Source organism: Magnolia sinica, chromosome 12 (assembly GCF_029962835.1).
Source record: "Magnolia sinica isolate HGM2019 chromosome 12, MsV1, whole genome shotgun sequence".
Taxonomy (NCBI): Eukaryota; Viridiplantae; Streptophyta; class Magnoliopsida; order Magnoliales; family Magnoliaceae; genus Magnolia; species Magnolia sinica.
Genome location: NC_080584.1, coordinates 12,698,761 through 12,719,084, shown reverse-complemented (window position 1 = coordinate 12,719,084; position 20,324 = coordinate 12,698,761). Strand labels below are relative to the sequence as shown.

Genomic DNA, 20,324 nt, shown 5'->3' with positions numbered 1-20,324 from the left:
TGGCGGGAAAGACGTGGCTTCATAACAAGATGTGCTGCACCAACTGAATGATTCACACCGTTCATCTAGACGCGCCCACCGTAGATGGCCCATCTGGAAAAAAATTCTGTCCTCGCCCTTTCATATCAGCAATGATGATCCCCGACCAATGAAATTATTTTCATAAATAGCATGAAAGATTCTAGATGAACGGTCTGGATCATCATGACTAGGGAGAGAGTATGAGAGCAATGGGCATACGCCCAGCTACTCTACAACATGACTTACATGTAGCTCAATCCAAACCGTCCAAACCCACTGATGAAGGACACATCCCTCTAAGCAGATTGATTAAACCATCCTGACCTTTGATCAATTTGTATTTTCATTTCAAACGGTCAACTATTTTTCATCTCAGTCTTAACCATCTACTAGCGTTCATCAATCAATCAGCCAATGAGAATCATCTGTCCAACGTGGGTTTTTTGTGACCTATATAAAGCAGGCACATGATGCTGGACGTACATTTATGCCACACATGTCCCATAGTGGTGTGTGCATATGATCATCAAAATGCCTGAGGAAGATAGAGAAAGTCCTTCGGAGCGGTTTGGTAGGGTCAATAACATAGGCATCGATCGCCCTTGTAGTGTCTCAAGTACGGACGAATGGTTATGAACTTCCGATCACTGATGGCGATCTGGTATATGGCACAGATTCCACGGACTATAATTTTAACTCGTCATGTGGACTACTATACTTATGTTTCTAGCCTGGATAAAGAGAACTGTAAATGCAACTTTTTACCCCGTTTTTTTTTTTGAGGACCAAAATACCCCTCTTCTTTTCAGAAGTGGATTGGCTGGTGGGCGAAGACGAGCGCTGACGGACGCGGATTGTGTGGAGCCCACCGTGATGTAAGTGATTTATCAACGCAGTTCATCATTTTTCTCGGATCATTTTAAGATATGATTTAAAAAGTGAGGGAGGTATAGGGTTTAAGTGCACCACAAAGTGGGGATTGAACGTCCACCATTAAAAACTTCTTGGGAGCTTGAGAAGCTTCAGATCAAGCCGATATTTGTGTTTTCACTTCATCCACGTCTACATGACCTTATGAATAGTATGGATGGTAAAAAAGCATCACGGTGGCCCTTAGAAAGGTTTCAACGGTAGGTGTCATTATCGATGCAGCTTCATTTGGTGTGGTGCACTGGAGCTGTGGACCTGCTTTATTCTTAGGATCGTACCTTAAAATAAACTGAGAAAATCGATCAACGGCGTGGATAAAACACTTACATCACAGTGGGCCCCACAGAGCCCTTCCCGACGGATTACCGTCCGGGCGGGGGTAGGATGCAATCCGCGCCGGTACTTGAGTAGCTAGTCGGCTAATGAAGTGACGTCACTAAGTTCTGTGGGCCCCATTATGATGTATGTGTTATATCAACACCGTCCATCCATTTTTAGATATCATTTTAGGGTATGAACCAAACAATTAGGCAAATAAAAATCCTGTAGTGGACCCCATCAAAGAAAACAGTGGGGAGAGTGATTCCTACCGTTGAAACTATCCTAAGGCCCATTATAATGTTTATTTGAAATCCAACCTGTTCAAAAGTTAAAAAAGACATGAAATAAGGGAAAACACAGATATCAGCTTGATCTAAAACTTTGTGGCCTTTAGAAGTTTTTAACGGTGGGCGTCGCTGTCCCACTGTTTTCTGTGCTGGGTCCACTGGAGATTTGGATTTAACTGGTTCTTTGGATATTGTCCTGAAATGCTCTCTCCAAATGGATGAAAGGTGTGGTTACAAAATATGCATCATGATGGGTCCACGAGCGTCAGCGCTCGTCTTCGCACGCCAGCCAATCAGCTTACGAAAGGAAGGCAGGAGTATTTTAGTCCTCAAATGATCGTCCGTACGTCCAACGTGTAACTTGGGAAGGTATGTTTTGGACTCTAAAAAAACAAAAGAAACAGGGTAAAAAGCGTCAGCGTAGTGGTCAATTTCTCATAAATGAAAAGAGATTCAGTAAGACCGTCTCTGACGAGATCATAGTGATGGGATGAATCCTAACCGTTGCTGTATAAGAGTGCTACGCAGTTCTCGGAAGCGGATTGCGTGTAGAGTAAACGCCTTATAGCACAGTGAGTAAACTCCGTGTGGCCCATTATGGATGTGCGTGTCTTATTCATGCCATTCATCCGTGTTTTCAGATCATTTTAGGGCATCAGCTCAAAATTGAAGTACATCCAAAGTTCGATTGGACCACACCAGATGAAACGGTGGGGATAATGACTTCCACCGTTGAAACCTTCCCGGGGCCCACAGTAATGCTTATTTTTCATCCAAACTTTTCACGGGGTCAAAAGACATGGATGAAGGGAAAAAACATATATATATCAGCTTGATTTAAAATTTCTATAGCTTGCGAGGAGTTTTCAATGAAAAGCATTCAATTCACACTGTTTCCTGTGGTGTTGTCCACTTGAGATTTGGATATGTTTAAATTTTGGAATCTTGTCCTAAAATTAGATGATAAAATGAATGGACGGCGTGGATAGGACATATACATAATGGTGGGCTCCACGGAGTTTACTCAGTATACTTTCTGCCTCTACGGTTCTCTCTTTAGAGTACACGTGACCAACATATGTGATGATCAGAACTGTTGATCATGTAGGCTACCATGGGTATGAGCTATAAGCCAAAATTCGGAGTGAGTAGATAATGGTTAAACGTGACTGCTAACCACTCCTTTTGTAGGCAACTTATCAGACAGCTAAAACAATCCACTCCCCCATATGGGATGGCCCAGTAGGACAATGGTTCCGATCACAACATCTTTGCCACGTGCTACATACTTGCATTCTCCTTTAAAAAAAGGGTGCACAAAATTTACTAAAATCTGATAAATGATTTCTGCGCTACATCCTTAAATGGTTAAGATCATCCTATCATTGTAATTTTTCGTCTATGGTCCATTCACGGAGCCTTACGATGAATGAGTGGTTCAGGTCATCACAAACTTCACTGTGAAGGATATCTTACAAGGTGATTAGATTCCGAAGGTTTCCCAGCTCTTTTGGGATGCTCCCCGACGTTAGCATTCATGCTAACGTCACTGAGAGAGAGAAAAAATAATAATTTAAATTTCAAACCAAATGTTACAGTCATAGTAAGTTGCACCATAAATCAGGCACATATACCTCAATCTGGACAGTCCAAAGTGTGCCCCATCAGGCTATATGTAAATTTGATGGTGCTGATTAAGGTACATATATTCCATGTGTAGAATGAATTTGGTTGCAAATATAATCTACCATGTGATGTAGATTATCATATAATTCATCAATAAATACTAGGGCGATTGCACCAACAAAATGGTGTGGGCAGGATCCTTGTCTTTCATGTGAAGGTCTGTTGATGTCAAAATCTGGACCACCCTCCACTCGGTACGACGAACCTCTAAGAAACCCTAATCTTGCACAAAAGGTGAACAAAGGAAACCCTGGCTAAGCCAGGGGACCCTCCGATGCCTAAGTCAGGTTAAGGGAATCTAGGTCTAAGTTGATTGTAGATAGAGGGTATGAGATGTTCCGTTTTTACAGTAATATTTTTCCTTGTATTTATACATGCCTATCGGACGGTCTGGGTCCGTTAATGTCAGCACGATTCACTCAATTAGTGGGATACTATGATCGTGGAGATATTGTCTGTAATCTAGGGATTGTATAGCGTATCGTGCCTGAGAGCGGTGAATCTGCAGGCGAGATATTCAGTAGTATCTGTTTAAGGCCGTTTCTAAGTTTAGCGCATGGAATGTTCGCGTCCGGCCTCGACCTCAGCTTGGGATCTTAGACTAAAGAAGCCTTGACTCCGAGCCTCGGACCTGGACTTTAAGTTTTCCCCTCCGAGCTCCGAAGCGGGTAGCGGGTTAACACGTTGAGTTTCCCCGTAACGGGCGACATGCAGATGTGGGTGGTCAAACGATCTGCTCTAGTCGAACAGTAGTGGGATAGCCCGAGATCTCGCAAGTAGATTTCGGTCTAAGCTTCACACCGACTGCTCCGGCCTTAGATTACTCCGAACCGACTGCCTCAGAGCAGTAGCGCGACTGTGACCGAGCCGAGAATCTTCCAACCATTCCAGATTAACTCTTATGTATTCGATCGGATTAAGATGGCGTCGGACTTCTATGTTGAAGGGGCTCGGATCTTCCCATAGTAGAAGCCCCCTACTCTCCAAGTTTGGACACGGATTTAGAGAGTAAACATACGCGGAAGATCAATAGCTTCCCCTGTCGCACCTTCTACGCGTGCGGTTGCAATTATGATCTCTATGTTTGAAGAGATATGTCCTCGGGGTTTCTCGTCCACGAGTTAACCTTCAGTGGACGTGTGGTGACGGTTAAGATATCGAATCGTTGCCAAACCTATAGCTGATCGCCATGTATGCCATGGGAGGCATTCGAGCGATGCTTCCCCTGCTCGGACGTCGCTTCCGTTATTCAAAGCTCGTCACCCAATATTAGAAAAATGCAGCCTGTCAGAGCTTGAGCCAGTGATTTGCGGCCACGTGTGTTCCGAAGTCGGCTCGCGACGATCCGGCTGTGACCATCATGCCTTGTCATTAATGCGAGGATCCTTCACAGGCTATATAAACCCTAGCATTTAGGAAACGCTCCTCATTTCTGCATTTCGAATTCGTGTAGTTGTTGGTTATCTGAGGAGGCGATTTTCGGTGAGGGCGATTCCGACCGACTCGAGGTTTCCGACAGGGCGATTCCGACTGATTCGGAGCTTCCGGCAGAGGCGATTCCCGGTGACCGTTCGGTGAGTCCCCCCTTTTAGCACTTTTCCATTTTTCTTCTCCACGAGATGTCGACCGATCTGGATATGGTTCGAGAAGATTGATTTGGATGACAACTTCGGGCCGAGAAGCTCGGTTGATAGGAGATGGGCATCCGAAGGCCCCTTAGAAGCGGTACCCCTCTTCCCCCCGCCCCGAAGAAGCAAAGAAGCAGGGGCTCGGACACACCGCACGGGTAAGAAGAAAACTACCTGAGCCCCTCGAGACTCATCGCCAGGAGGTGTCGAGATGCCTAAGAGCGGGCGGGCTTCAGAGATTATCCGAGGAGGTTCCGTGCTGGCGGAATCTCAAATGGGATGGGTCCATTCGGAGTTCAAGATCCCTGACACCTTACAGATAAGGGCGCAAGAGCCCCTCGACACCGTTGGTACCCCTGCCGAAGGGAAAGTCTTCATTTTTCTTTACGCTCTGCAATGTGGACTCCAACTTCCCATGCATACCTTCGTCCGAGCCCTGATGGCTTACCTAGGACTAGCTCCCGGTCAATTTACCCCCAATGCTTGAAGGGTTTTGATCTCTTCCTTCATCATCTGAAGTTAAGTTGGGAATCCACAGTTTACACCAGAGGAGTTGATAAGCGTGTACTTATTCAAGCATGACAACCAAAAGTTGTGGTATTACTTCGTGACTCGTGGCAGCAAGGGGTCGGGGCTGGTCATGAATCTTCCATCTTCTAATAAGGACTGGAAGAATAAATGGTTCTGGACCTCGGGCAAGTGGGAGGTGCCGGAAGAGGAGTTTGGGAACCTGAGGACACGGGTCCCCACCCGATTTTCCACCCCAAGTTGGACCTTGCGCATTTTTCATTTTTTATATCCCTTTTCTTTCTGTTGCGATTTGACTGAAGCTTTTCTTTTATTTCTGTAGACTTTCCAAGAGGTTCGCCTCTCCTTACCTCAGACCAGAAGAATCAGGTCGCCAAGGCCTGGGCCCACTCGAGAGACCTCCGCTCCTGGTCAGATCTGATCACGGCCGCCAACCTTCATTGGTTTGGATTTTGCAAGTTCAAGCCACTCCCCACTTCCTTCAATAAGTTTTTCCTTCGTCCCTTACTTTAAAAGGACTGAATCCCTTAACTTGGTTGTTGATTCATTACTTTATATGCAGGCATAGTGGAGGCTTCTGGGTCCCGGAGGAGGAAGGCCGCCCCGAAAGTCGAGGAGATGTTGATGGCCAAAACCTGAACAAACACTATTGTTCGAAGGATGCCGGCGGCTCCTCGCGGCGAGGGACCTTCGGCCCCAATTTTTGTCGTTGCAGCTTCAATATCTATTGCTGCAGCTCTAGCTCCGGCACTTGTTGCGGTTGAGGTCGCTGCTGTCAATGCTCCGGCTCCAACCCTTCCCCCTACTGTCGCCCCTTATGTTGCTAGTGCACCTCCCATAGCCCCCGGGCCCTGTATAGCCGTCTCATCTTCATCCGAATAGGAGGAGGCCATTCGGATGGATGACGTCATGCTCTCCCCTCCCGAAGTCAGGAATGATCTCAGGGCTGAGGCTCAGGTCACAACAGGCAGCATGATCGGGGCCGGGGAAGCGGCAGGGTCAGCTCAGGTGGGAACGAGCGTAGAGAGGTTCCAGCCGAGCTATCATATGTCTTGCTTGGTCCGCTGGGCTGCCAAGCATGCCCCGGAGGAGGAGATAGCCAGCCTTCTCACCAAGTCTAACGAGTCTTTCGATAATGACATTACTTCCGTCTTTTACCAGCTACTTCTATTAACTTTTCTTGCCTTCAGTTTTTACTGCTTTCGAATGCTTATTCTCTTGTTTTTATCCAGTCCGTCCCGAGGCTCCTTCTGACTCGGGAGAGATTGAGAGACCTTGTGAAGAAAGACGCCGAGGTGGAAACACTCAGGAGCGAAGTTGGGACTTTACGAGATGATGCCACATTCCTCCGGATGGAGCAGGCTGAACTGCGTCGGCAACTTGACGATGGAAAAGCCCGTGAGCTCCAGCTGAAGAGGGTCATGAGCGATCTTGAGGCCGGATGTAGTGCGGCTGCAACTGAGCTATATCAAGCCAGGGTCCATGCAAACTCGCTCGCCAAGGAGAATGCTCGATTGGTGAATGCACTAGAGCAGACCAAAGCCAAGGCGATGAAAGAGCTGCACAGAGCAGTCTCCCAGGTGAAGGAGGCCCAACGAGCTGAAGACGAGGCCTCCTTGGCTTCGGCGGTGGCTACTGCAGTAGATGCCTTCAAGGCTTCAGAGGAGAGGGCCACTGAAGCTACCATGTTTTACAACTGTGGCTTCGACGCTTACATTGACGCAGTCCAGGATCTGTATCCAGACCTCAAGCTTGAGCCTCTTTTGCCCGAAGATGCTGGGGAGAAACCCTTTGGAGACGCTCGCCTAGATCAGGCTCTTACCTCCTAAGCTCCTCCTCCTCCTCTGACTGAATAGTTTCCAACATTTCTCTTTTATGACTTTTTTGAACTTGTCTTTTGATGAATGATCTGGTGGATGATATATTTTTTTAACCCTCTGGAGAGGGCATGTGGATGATGATTGTTAATTATTGATTGTTGAACCAATTCATTGACAGGTTGATTCATTTCGGGACATTGCTGAGCTGACTCCTTGACGGGTCAGCTCATTTCAATGCTGTTTCGTAGAACTCTGTGGTGTTTTAATTATTAGGACCGGACCCCTAGGGGATCGGCTCCTCCCACGATTGGCGAGCAACCTTTAGTAAGTCTGGTAGTCGGACGGTGAACCAACTCCTCTGTCGGGGAGTCGAGTCGTCCATGGGCTTTTCCCCCGAACATAAGGGGATGCCCTGGAGAACTTTCGTGGGATTACGAACTAACCCCTTCTTTAAGGGATCAGCTCGTTCAGTTGACCCCTGTTTATGAGAGGCAACTTTTTATTAGTAGATAATCTGCTCATGTAGATATGCAGAAATGTGAATTCTATTGGGAGCCTTAAAGGCTAGTCGCTTGGAGGCGTACACTTATTGGGGGCCCTCAACAGCCATTACATCAAGGGTAGTAGATTTTTAGGTGCTCGGCGTTCCAATGATAGGGGAGCTGGTGGCCCTCGAGATCTTCTAAGTGGTAGGAGCCGGGTTTGGTCAATCGGACCACATGGTATGACCCTTCCCAATTAGGCCCGAGTGCCCCAGCCCCCGGTTCTACGGTGTTCTGGAAGATTCGGCGAAGGACTAAGTTCACTGGACGGAACCGCTTGGTCTTAACTTTAGAATTATAGAATCGCACCACCTGTTGATTTCAAGCAGCGACCCGGAGTCAAGAGATGTCTTTGGCTTCTTCAAGTATATCCAGGTTGGCTGTAATCTGCTCGGCATTTTGGTTCTCTTGATAGTTTCTGACTGGAGCTGTGGGAAGGCCAATTTTAACTGGCAGCATTGCTTCCGATCCGTAGGAAAGCGAAAATGGGGTCTCCCCAATGGATGACTGAACCGTAGTCCTATAAGCCCAGAGGACGAATGGGAGCTCCTCGGCCCAGTTACCTTTCGCTTTCTCTAACTTTGTTTTGAGATGGTGCTTGATGACCTTGTTAACTGCCTCCACCTATCTATTGGATTGCGGGTACTGAGGCGAAGAATACGTATTCGAGATGTCGAACCCTTAACACATACTTCGGAACTTGTCATTATCAAACTGCCTACCATTATCAAACACGATGGTGCATGGAATCCCGAATCGGCAGATGATGTTCTTCCAGACAAAATCGATCACCTTCTGCTTGGTGATTTTTGCAACCGGCTCAGCCTCGACCCACTTAGTGAAGAAGTCAACTGCGACAATAGTGAATTTGTTTTGCCCTTTCCCGGTGGGCAGAGGTCTGATATATTAATCCCCCATTGGGCGAATGGCCACAGACCACTCATGGGAGTCATTTCTTCTATATGTTGCCTCAACACAGTTGTGTATCATTGACACTTGTCGCACCTTTGAACATAGTTCTTCGAGTCTTCTCTGATGGTCGGCCAGAAGTATCCTTGGTGAAGTATTTTTAGAGCCAAGGCCCGACCACCAGAATGGTTTCCACAAATGCCTTCATGAATCTCCCGAATCACGTAATCCGCTTCATCAGGTCGGAGACACCTAAGATAGGATTGTGAATGCCCTTTCTTGTACAATATCCCATTCAGGACAACGTACCGTGCTGCTCTAACTCTCAGGCGCTTAGCTTCCAACCTATCCGAGGGGACCTCACCAGATGTGAGGTAACTATAAATCGGGTCCATCCATCTTGGAGTACCATCTACTGGATTGACCGTTTTCTCCTCCGTTTGGTCAATGCTTGGATAATCTATGAACTCCACCAGGATGATTCGTGGGATCTTCCCTTCCGTGGCCGAGGCTAGCTTCTCTAAGGTGTCGGCCCAGGAATTCTCTGTTCTAGGAATTTGACATATAGTACAACTCCAAAATCTTTCTATTAATTTCCTTGCCTCGGTCAGGTAAGCAACCATCCTAGTCTTCTTGGCTTCGTATTCAGTGGAGATGTGATTTACTACTAGTTAAGAGTCACATCGTACCTGGAGAGACTAGATCCCCAAACTAGCCACTAACCTGAGTTCTGCCAACAGAGCTTCGTATTCCGCTTCATTGTTAGAAGCCTTGAAACTGAGTTCGATCGCATATTGGATGGGTGTAGAATCAGGTACGACCAGGACAATTCCTGCTCCGGCGCGTTTGGCATTGGCCGACCTATCTACATAGTGAATCCATCCTTATTCCGATACCGTCTCTTGATTATTTAGAGGAGCAAGCGAAGGAGCCGTCTTGACTTCAGCACTGATCCCTTCTTCGTTTAGGGAGGTGAATTCTACAATGAAGTCGGCCATGGCTTGGCCTTTAATCGCTGTCCTTGGTCGGAACTGGATATCGAATTCCTCGCGTTCGATGGCTCACTTGGTTAGCCGACTTGACACTTCGGGCCTCTGGAGGAGGACTTGTTTGAGGGGAGAGTCGGTCAAGACGACGATGAAATGAGCCTATAAGTACAGACGTAACCTTCGAGCTGAGACGGTGAGACAGAACGCTAACTTCTCCATAGCCGGATATCTCGTCTCGGCTGGCACAATGACTTTACTCACATAGTATACGGGATGCTACTTGCCCCCTACTTCTCTAATCAGGGCCGAGCTGATGGCTGAGGCTGAGACCGCAAGATACAAGAATAGGGGCTCGCCTTCTTCAGGCTTAGATAGTAGAGGTGGTGAACCTAAATACTGCTTCAGCTGCTGAAAATCTTGTTCACATTCCGACGTTCATTCTGTCTTCTTATGACCCTTCAGCTGCTAAAAGAAAGGGAGGCATTTGTCTGTAGCTATGGATATGAATCTCTTAAGCGCTGCTACTCATCTGGTGAGACATTGTATCTCCTTAATAGTCTGAAGCGAACTCATATCAAGGAGTGCTTTGATTTTGTTAGGGTTCGCTTCAATGCCTCTTTGGCTGACTTGAAACCCAAGGAATTTACCGGAGCCAACTCCAAAGGCACACTTCGCAGGATTCAGCTTCATCTGGTATTCTCGGAGGATGACGAAGGTTCCTCCGAGGTCTGCTAAGTGATCGGATGCCTTGATGCTCTTGACAAGCATGTCGTGAAAGTAAACCTCTATAGTGTGCCCGATCTGTTTGAAAAATATTTGATTCACCAACCTTTGATATGTGGCCCCAGCGTTCTTCAGGCCAAATGGCATGACCCGGTAATAGTAGAGTCCCTTGTCAGTGACGAAGGTAGTCTTCTACCTATCTGGGGGATGCATCACGATCTAGTTATACCCAGAGTAAGCGTCTAGGAAGGAGAGTAATTCATGCCCCCGCTGTGTTGTCCACCAGCCAATTAATCCGAGACAATGGAAAGTTATCCTTCAAACAGGCCTTGTTCAGATCCGAGTAATCCACACAGACCCGCCATTTTTCATTAGCTTTTTTGACAAGGATTACGTTTACGATCCAATCTGGATAGTGTACTTCCTCTATGAAACCAGCGCCGAGCAGTACGGAGACTTCATCGGCTATTGCTTCATACCGCTCGGCATCGAACAACCTTCTTTTCTGTTTCACGGGTTTGTGATCCGGGTCCACATTCAGCCTGTGAACTATGACATTCGGATAGATCCTGGGCATGTCCTAATGTGACCATGCAAAGACATCCCTGTGTTGTCGCAGGAAAGCCAGCATTTCGGTCCGCTGCTCAAAATTCAACAATGTTCCGAGCTGAACAGTTTTGCTCGGGTTTGCCTCGTCGAATGGTACTTTCTCCACATCTTCCATAGATGAGTCCTCTACAGGTCCTCTAAGGTCTAGGACGTTGACTGTGAGGTTTTGCTTCACGGACCCTTTCTTTGCTGCTAGAGCGTAGCATCTCCGAGCTTTACGCTGGTTGCCTATTCCACCCTCGGCGGAGAATTTTATCATCAGATGATAGGTGGAGACGACTGCCCTCATTGCATTGAGAGAAGGTCTGTCCAAAATGATGTTGTGTACTGATGACACATTGACAACGAGGAAGTCTACCATGAGGGTGACTTGATGTTGTCCTTCTCCCATGGTCACGGGGAGGGAGATGGCTTCCTTGGAGATCACCCTTTCTCCGGCAAAGTCATGTAGGGGGTCTTCACAGGTCTAAGGCGTGACCTTGGAATCCCCATTCTTGCAAAAGCCTCGGAGTAAATCACATCTGTTGAACTTCTCGTGTCGACTAGGATGCGATACACCTTGTGATTAGCTATGGTCATAGTAACCACTAGGGCGTCGTTGTGCGGATGCTGGATTCTGCGCGCATCGTCTTCCGAGAAGGTCATACTACACGGGCTGACCTGGAGTTCTTTTTTTGGCCGTTCGGTCATGTGGATGTAGTGTTTCGAATCAGACTTTCGAGAATGGACTTTTCGAGCCTTGTTTGAATCTCCTCCACCAGATGAGCCACCAAACATGGTGCGAATTTCGGCTAGCTCTTCTAGGGTGTTATTCGGCTGCTCTCGCGCTTCGTTCCGAACGGTTCTCTCTTCCTTGATATATCGATGCAGATGACCCTTACGAATAAGGGTCTCGATCTCATCTTTGAGATCCACACAATCGACTGTGTTATGGTCGTGATCTCAATGGAAACGACAATACTTACGTTTGTCTCGATGATCCGAATCGGCCTTCATACAAATAGGCCAATTCAGAAGCTTGTGCCCTCTGATGTCCAGTAGAATTTACTCGGTAGACGTGTTGAGGGGGGTGTAGGAAGGGAATTTGCCTTCTGATTTTTTGCACGGACGACAATCACGAGGAGCACGGTCATCTGGTTCTTTGCTGGACGGTTGAGGTTCTTCATTCCTTGACCTCTTCCTCTTGCCAGTCGGCTCTATCACTTGAACATTTCTGTGGGTGTTAGAGAATTCCTCAGTGTTAGTATAATTTTGAGCTCTGGTAACGAGGTCAGCTAATGTTTTTGGTAGATTCTTTTCGATGAAGAAGGTGAATTTTCCCTCTTTCAGACCACTGAACACAACAGAGAGTGCCATCTTGTCATCATAGTCTTCCACCTGTAATGCTTCCTCATTGAAACGAGTGATATAGTCCTTCAATGACTCCTTAGGCTCTTGCTTGATGGTAAGCAGATGAGTATTCAGTTTTCGACTCTTCTTACTATTTATGAATTGGGCAAGGAATAATCGGCTAAGTTGTGCAAATGAACCAATAGAATTGGGTTTGAGCTGACGGTACCAATTCCGAGCGGATCCTATGAGTGTGATCGAAAAATCCCTGCAAATCATCGCGTCCGTTGCTGTCTGGATTTGCATCCACGAATGATAAGCCTCCACGTGCTCATATGGGTCACCAGACCCGGAGTATTGGATGACGAGAGGTATTTGGAACCTCTGTGGCATCACCTCGCTCATGGTCGCAGAGGTGAAGGGAGGCTCGGTCTCTTCCATCATTACTTGAACGGCGGCGGGAACTGACGATGGCTGTTGCTTCTTTTCTAGTGTCAGAATCTTGTTGTTGAGCTCCACAAACCGTGTCTCCCACGAATCTTTGTTTTCAACCACCATCTCTTGTGTGTTTTCTATTTCAGGAGTTCTCCTTCCCCTCATCCTTTATAACTTATAGCGGAGATCCACTAGAGCCAAGGCTGAGGTGACCGAGGCATTCGTCGGAGCTCGAGTCGCTGTGTTCCGGGCCAGAACTTGGATTTGGGTCGGGGGAGGGTTTTGAACTGAAGTAGGCGCCTGAGCGGGTTGACGTTGAGGCCCCTCGGGTCTCATACTCCTCGGCGCGGAATGGGCTTCCACAACCAGACCAACCAGTTCTGGAACAGGGTTTTTCTGAGCAGGATGTGGCTGCGGCTCCTATTGCTGCTTCATTTGGTTAACTTCGTCGCGCAGGGCTTATATCTCGTTTTGCATAGCTTGATACTTGCTTGCCCGATTACGAGAGTGCTGGGAAGGCCCTGGAGCCAATTCAGCGTGAAGTAGCGAAGAGGAACGGGTCTGATCATTCTGCTCTGGTTCCGCAACTACCACTTTCTTCTTTCCTCTTGCCATTATGCTTAAGAATAGGAACCTGACATTTTGTATCTGCTTCCCACAGACGATGCCAAAAATGTTGATGTCAAAATCTGGACCACCCTCCACTCAGTACGGCGAACCTCCAAGGAACCCTGGTTTTGCACAAAAAGTGAACAAAGGAAATCCTGACTAAGCCGGGGGACCCTCCAATGCCTAAGTCAGGTCAATGAAATCTAGGTCTAAGTTGATTGTAGAGAAAGGGTGTGGGATGTTCCGTTTTTACAGCAATATTTTCTCTTGTATTTATACCTGCCTATCGAACGGTTTGAGTCCATTAATCTCGGCACGATTCACTCAATTAGTAGGATACTGTGATCGTGGAGATATTGTTCGTAATCTAGGGATTGTATAACGTATCGTGCCTGTTAGGGGCGTATCTGCGGGGGAGATATTCGGTAGTATCTGCTTAAGGCCGTTTCTAAGTTTAGCGCATGGAATGTTCGTGTCTGGCTTTGACCTCAGCTTGGGATCTCAGACTAAAGAATCCTCGACTCCGAGCCTCGGACCTGGACTTTAAGCTTTCCCCTCCGAGCTCCGAGGCGGGTAGCGGGCTTAACTCGTTGAGTTTTCCCGTAACAGGCGACATGCAGATGTGGGTGGTCGAACGATCTGCTTCTGGTCGAACAGTAGTTGGATAGCCCGAGATCTCGCAAGTAGACTTCGGTTTGAGCTTCACAACGACTACTCCGACCTTAGATTACTCCGAACCGACTGCCTCGGAGCAGGAGCACGACTGTGACCGAGCTGAGAATCTTCCAACCATTCTAGATTAACTCTTATATATCTGATCGGATTAAGATGGCGTCGGACTTCTATGTTGAAGGGGCTCGGATCTTCCCATAACAAGTCCCATGCTATAATTTCAGACTATCTGAGCAGAGTTGCTATTTAACAAATACAACTATCCAATCATATGATCAAATCGATTGTCGGCCCATAGTGTGACCCACCAAATGAAAGGTTGACTATCCACATGCCTTACTGAACTTGCCCAGCTAAATTTTGAACATTATCCACACGTGTATAGAGCCATGTCCATCTCTACACAAGCACAATTTTGAACATGGCACGGGTGCGCAGATTCCGCCCTTCCATAAGGTGGGCCTCATTAATTAGATCTTCTGTCTCAAAAATTCATGGAAATTTACCTCTTACCGACTTCAGGAGTCCATAATTAAGACGGTCTGCAGATGGTTGACCAGTTCCTAGCCACCGATTGGAGGCATTGGTTGTAATTTTATTTCTGACAGTCTAGTCTCATCCTCAAAAGTCCTTGAAATCGGTGGTTATGATCATACAGACTGCTATGGTCTTTTTTGGCACGGCACATTTCATGCCAAAGCCAACAGATCAACCACGGGATTTATCATCGTGTATGAAGATGTAATGTTTTATAAGATACAACTGATTGCACCAGATACAAACCACTTTGGAAGTGGTGATGACTCCTTTGCATACCACATGGTACTCACGTGGAGCTCCAGACCATCAAAATTGTGAGAAAACTGTGGATGGAGTATGTAACTATAATCCAGCTGATAAAGTAATCCTAGCAATCCAAGTCATGGCCATCAGATGAAAGGGTAAAGGTAAATTAATTAGTGTTCCAAATTCAAAGGGAAAAGTCAGATGGATCCTATCAAACGCTTGGTTTATTTTATTTTTTTCCCTTATGTACATGCTTCATCCATGAATGTTTCAGAAATTTGGATGGTCTGGATTCTCCCATGACCATGCCATATGGTTTGGATTCCACATACTATAATTTTAAATAGTCATGTGGACTGCTATACTTATTTTTCTAGCGTGAATAAGGACGCGGATTGCGTCCTACTTACCGTCCGGGCAGGGCTCTGTGGGGCCCACCGTGATGTAAGTATTTTATCCAAGACGCTCATCGCTTTTCTCTTATCATTTTAAGGTATAAAACTAAAAATAAAGCAGGTACACACCTCCAGTGGACCACACCAAAGGAAGCTGCATTGATAATGACACCCACCGTAGAAACTTTCTAAGGGCCACCGTTATGTTTTTTTACCAAACAACCTATTCGCAAGGTCAGGTAAACTTCGATGAAGTGAAAGCATAAATATCAGCTTGATCCGAAACTTCTCCAGCTCCCAAGAAGATTTTAATGGCGAACGTTGAATCCCTACCTTTTGGTCCACTTAAGCCCTGGACCTACCTCGTGTTTTGGTTCTATCTTAAAATGATCTGACTATGAACGGAGTGGACAAAACACTTACATCACGGTGGGCCCCACAGATCCCTGCCCGGACGGATTAGTAGGACGCAATCCGCGTCCCCATGGATAAATGGAAAGAGATTCAGTGAACCCGAGAAGATGAAAATTTCATCTCCGACGAGAGATCATAGTGATGGGATGAATCCTAACCGTTGCTGTATGAGAGCTCTATGCACTTCTCGGAAGCGGATTGCGTTCAGAGCAAACGGCTTATGGCATAGTGACTAGTGAGTAAACTCTGTGTGGCCAAATATGGATGTATGTGTCTTATCCATGCAATTCATCCATATTTTCAGATCATTTTAGGACATCAACCCAAAATTTAAGTACATCCAAAGATCTATTGGACCACACCAGATGAAATGGTGGGGATAATGACTTCCACCGTTGAAACTTTCTTAGGGCCTACCGTGATGTTTATTTTTCATCCAAACTTTTCACGAGGTCACAGAGACATGGATGAAGGTAAAAATCAAATATCGGCTTGATTTAAAATTCATATGGCTCCCTATAAGTTTTCAATGGTAGGCGTTCAATTCACACTGTTTACTGTGGTGTTGGTCCACTTGAGCTTTGGATATGTTTAAATTTTACGCTCTTTCCCTGAACTTAGATGATAAAATGGAGGGAGGGCGTGGATAAGATATATACATAATGGTGGGCCCCACAGAGTTTACTCAGTATACTATCTGCCCCTACATTTCTCTCTTTAAAGTACACGTGTCTAACATGTGGTGATCAGTACTGTTGATCATGTAAGCTTCTATGGGGATGAGCTATAAGCCAAAATTCAGAGTGATTGGATAATGGTTAAACGTGACTGCTAAGTGCTAACCGCTCCTTTTGTAGGCCACTTATCAGACAGCCAAAATTTCAATACTTACAGAGAGGTCAAGCTCGTTAAATTGCCGATAAATGCTGGCAAGGGACCCGTCATGTAATTTTCTGAGACATCCCTGCAATATATGCAGAAAAACACTTGTTAACGGTTGGAAGATTAGATCTCACCGACTTCAAGGGGTCCACACTGTTACAGTTAAGTGGTGATGGCTCATTCACATACCGTGTGGCACTCATGTGCAGCTATCCACACCATCCAAACTGTGAGGAAACTGTGGATGGAGCATTTGTCTAAAATCCAGCTGCTAAAGTAATCCTAACCATCCAATTGATGGTCACCGGATGAACGGTTAAAAGTAAATGAACAGGTGTTCCAAATTTAAAGGAGAAGTCAGATGACTCCTATCAAGCTCTTGGTATAATTTCTTTTTCCTTGTATATGCTGCATCCACAAATGTTTCAGAGATTTGGATGGTCTGGATTATCCTACAGCCATGCCACGTGGACTGTTAACGAGTGATAAATAACAGCAACACGCTGTGGTAAAATTTTGGATACTTACAAGGAAAGCATGCTCGTCATGTTGGCGATGAATGCTGGCAAGGGACCCGTCATGGAATTATTTGACACATCCCTGCAATATGTATAGAAAACACTAGGTGACGTGTGACACGTGTACAAGATAAAGCCACTCATCAGGTGGGCCCCACCACATGAGTTGATCCATTGGATTTCTGGCCCAGGTAAGAAAATGTGGCCCAATTGAGTGGACGTAGGACTCAGTAGGACTATGGTTAATAAGTTTAGCCTGGGTTTGCATGTAATAGACTCAAGGGTCAGGCCTAGCCCAAACATTGCAAAACCCGGGCTGAAGCCAACTCAAGGCCCGGCCCATTGACACCCCGAGCTTGACCTGGCCAGATATTAAGAACAATAGGCCTGACCCCTACCCAGCCCATTTACTAATTAGGCCCAATCTTTCAAACACATGCTGAGTCCCGACCCACTTGCACATGGCCATGGATAGATGAATCAGTTGAGTTAAATGCGACTTGTCTGAGTTATTTGGACTAAGTAAAACCCATCCAGTTCGACACCATGCATGAGTCACCCCGGACTGGGGTGAGTCAGGCTGATTCACTTCCAACTCAGGTGAGTTACGAATCAACTCAAAATCCGATGAGTTGGAATGGTAGTCCAACCCAGTATTGATTTCATACCATTTTTCACATATACCACATGGGTATCCGGGCCCATGACTTAGTGTTGAAACCTACGGGTCCATTACTGACTCAACTCAACTCGAAACACTTATATATATATATGTGTGTGTGTGTGTGTGTTTTTGTTGGGGAAAAATAGGAAGAGTCTAAAGACTTGATTATGGAATGGACCAATTCTACTAACATTGCCCGAAATCTCAAGACAAGCATGCCAACACCTAAAGGAGAGACTTAGCTCGGATTATAAGGAATGAATCCCGACCGAGACTTATAAAGTCCAGAGCCATAAGGCAGAATCTATGAGACGCATAAAGTTGACTCGGAAAATGAGGCAGCAACATTTAAAGAGGCCGATTAATGCCCAAAGCTCAAAAGCCACCTGACCGACCATAAAACCGACTCATCTTTAGATCAGTTATAGAGTCGGCTATCGGATTAAGAAAATACACTGATTACGATCAGTTTCATCTCATCCGACAGAAGGCAAGTAGCTCTACCCTTTATAACCGGCCGAGACTCACTCACCAGTAGAGTCGGCCGAGCCCGATCTGAGCAAGGTAGAGACGGTGTAAAGTAAAATACCTTCCCGAAAATCTAATAAAAGGATCCCTGATCCCGAAAATCTCGGAATCGGCTGGAATCCTAAAACGGATTGATGCCGAATCCCCAAGATATCAGGAAAAGAATCCTAGCACGATGGGATCCTCCCTTCCTATAAATACAGGAGATTTCCAAGGTGAAAGCTACGTAAAAACTCTCCTTAAAAACCCTTCTAAATGATCTTAGTCCTGACTTTAGCATCGGAGGGTCCCCGACTCTAGCCAAGGTCTCCTTTGTCTCCTTCTTGTGCAGGTAAAAGGTCGAGGGAGGATGTACCGAATTTTTGCATCAACAGTTTAGCGCCGTCTGTGAGAATTTGATACGAAAAGTCGTCTTCCTAGCTCTATCAAAAGCTTCAACGAAATCTCCAATGGCAAGAACAAGGAGAACCGTCCAAAACGAGCCTAATGAGGTCAGTGTCACTGGACCACCGGCAACAGAAGGCCCGCCGGGTACGAATAGAGCCCAAGGGGCCCAGAACCGACCCGATAATCGACATGGCATACTCAATGAAACCGAGAGAACGGACGGTTAGATAAGGAGGTCGAGGAACTCCAGACCGATATGAACTACATGAAACAAATAATGGAACAAATTCATCACCAGCAAGTTCCACCTCAGCATGGTGGCGGTCGGGCAGATGCCCCGCAACAATTCGCTGACCATCAACCCGTTGCTCCGCGATCTGTTCCTTAGCAAAGCCAACACCAGGGTCCTGCCGAGCCTACACCCACTCATTTCGTGACCGCCCCACTACCTTCCACTAATCTTTTACATGAAATAGATCGGAGAAGGCGCAGCAGGTCCCTGGTTGAAGGCAAGACTGATAGTGACGAACCTTAGAAAGTTGACCTTCAGGATTTTCGGAGAGAAGTGCAGGAAGAGATCGCGGACATGAAGCAAAACCGTAATCTAGGTCAGACAAGACCTGAAGTAAAGGCATCTCCGTTTACAGAGAAAATTAGGCAAGCTCGGCTATCGGAATGATTCCGTCTACCTCAGATTACGCCTTTTACCGACAAAGCTTATCCAACCGAATATATCGAGTCCTTTCAGTCGTATATGGAATTATATGATGCCTCGGATATCTTGATGTGCCGAGCCTTCTCCCTCACTTTAGCCGACGTAGCTCAGCTTTGGTTTAAATAATTAGAGCCAAAATCTATTAGCTCCTTCACAGAGCTCAACGACGCCTTCCTCACCAATTTCATTGGTGAGAAGAAAAAATTAAAGCCATCTGCGCATTTAAACAACATAGTTCAGAAAGAGGAGAGTTGCTGAAGGATTATATTAAGCGCTTTAATTTCGAGTCGCTTCAGGTCCGGAAACATTCGGACGAGATAGCCCTCAACTCGATCATGCAGGGCGTCAAAGATAAGTTGTTTCTCGCATCCTTGGACAAGAACCCGCCTACTACTCTGGCAGAATTCATACCTCGGTCAGATAAATATGCGGACACCGAAGGAACCCGAATCTTACGTGAGGCCGCTCAAACGTAAAAGTCCCGACCAGAGCCTTAGCAAAAAAGGAAGTTGACTCGGCTAGTGGAAAGAAGCATAAAGATGATCGGACCCACAATGAGCGTAGGTCGGGTAAGCGGCCTAACCACAAATTCTCAATGTACACCTCGTTCAATAAATCACAGGAGCAGGTATTGATGGAAATCAAGGGCAAGGGGTTCGTTAACTGGCCCGATAGACTCCGAAGCAATCTGAACCGACGAAATAAAAGTAAATACTGTCATTATCATCGCGATCATGGGCACAACACGAGTGACTGTTATAACTTGAAAGAAGAAATCAAGATACTCATTCGCGAAGGCCGTCTCAGAGAACATGTCGAAAGAACTGGGACAACGGAAGAACTTTCAGGCGACAACCGACCCACAGAAGAAATCCGAATGATTGTCAGTGGTCCTGAGGTGGGGGCGATTCAAATAATGTTCGGAAAAATCATGCAAAGAGCATCAGTCGACCTGAATCGAAGATCCTGATTTTAGCTCGGCCTTCGAAAGAAAGGA

At 46.3% G+C, this 20,324-nt stretch overlaps 1 protein-coding gene across 18 annotated transcripts in view; it reads right to left on the bottom strand.

Moving 5' to 3' along the window:
* The window catches only part of LOC131220937 (probable LRR receptor-like serine/threonine-protein kinase At1g56130), a 129,309-nt gene that overhangs the window by 87,647 nt on the left and 21,338 nt on the right, over window positions 1-20,324 (bottom strand). For 17 of the 18 annotated variants that reach the window (XM_058215894.1, XM_058215898.1, XM_058215901.1 and 14 more), the window contains 2 exons: window positions 17,044-17,115; window positions 16,526-16,597 (listed from right to left, as the gene is read on the bottom strand). In XM_058215894.1, coding sequence (XP_058071877.1) covers window positions 16,526-16,597; window positions 17,044-17,115 — 144 coding nt within the window. The remainder of the gene's footprint in view (window positions 1-16,525; window positions 16,598-17,043; window positions 17,116-20,324) is intronic. The other variant, XM_058215891.1, reaches the window with a different exon arrangement.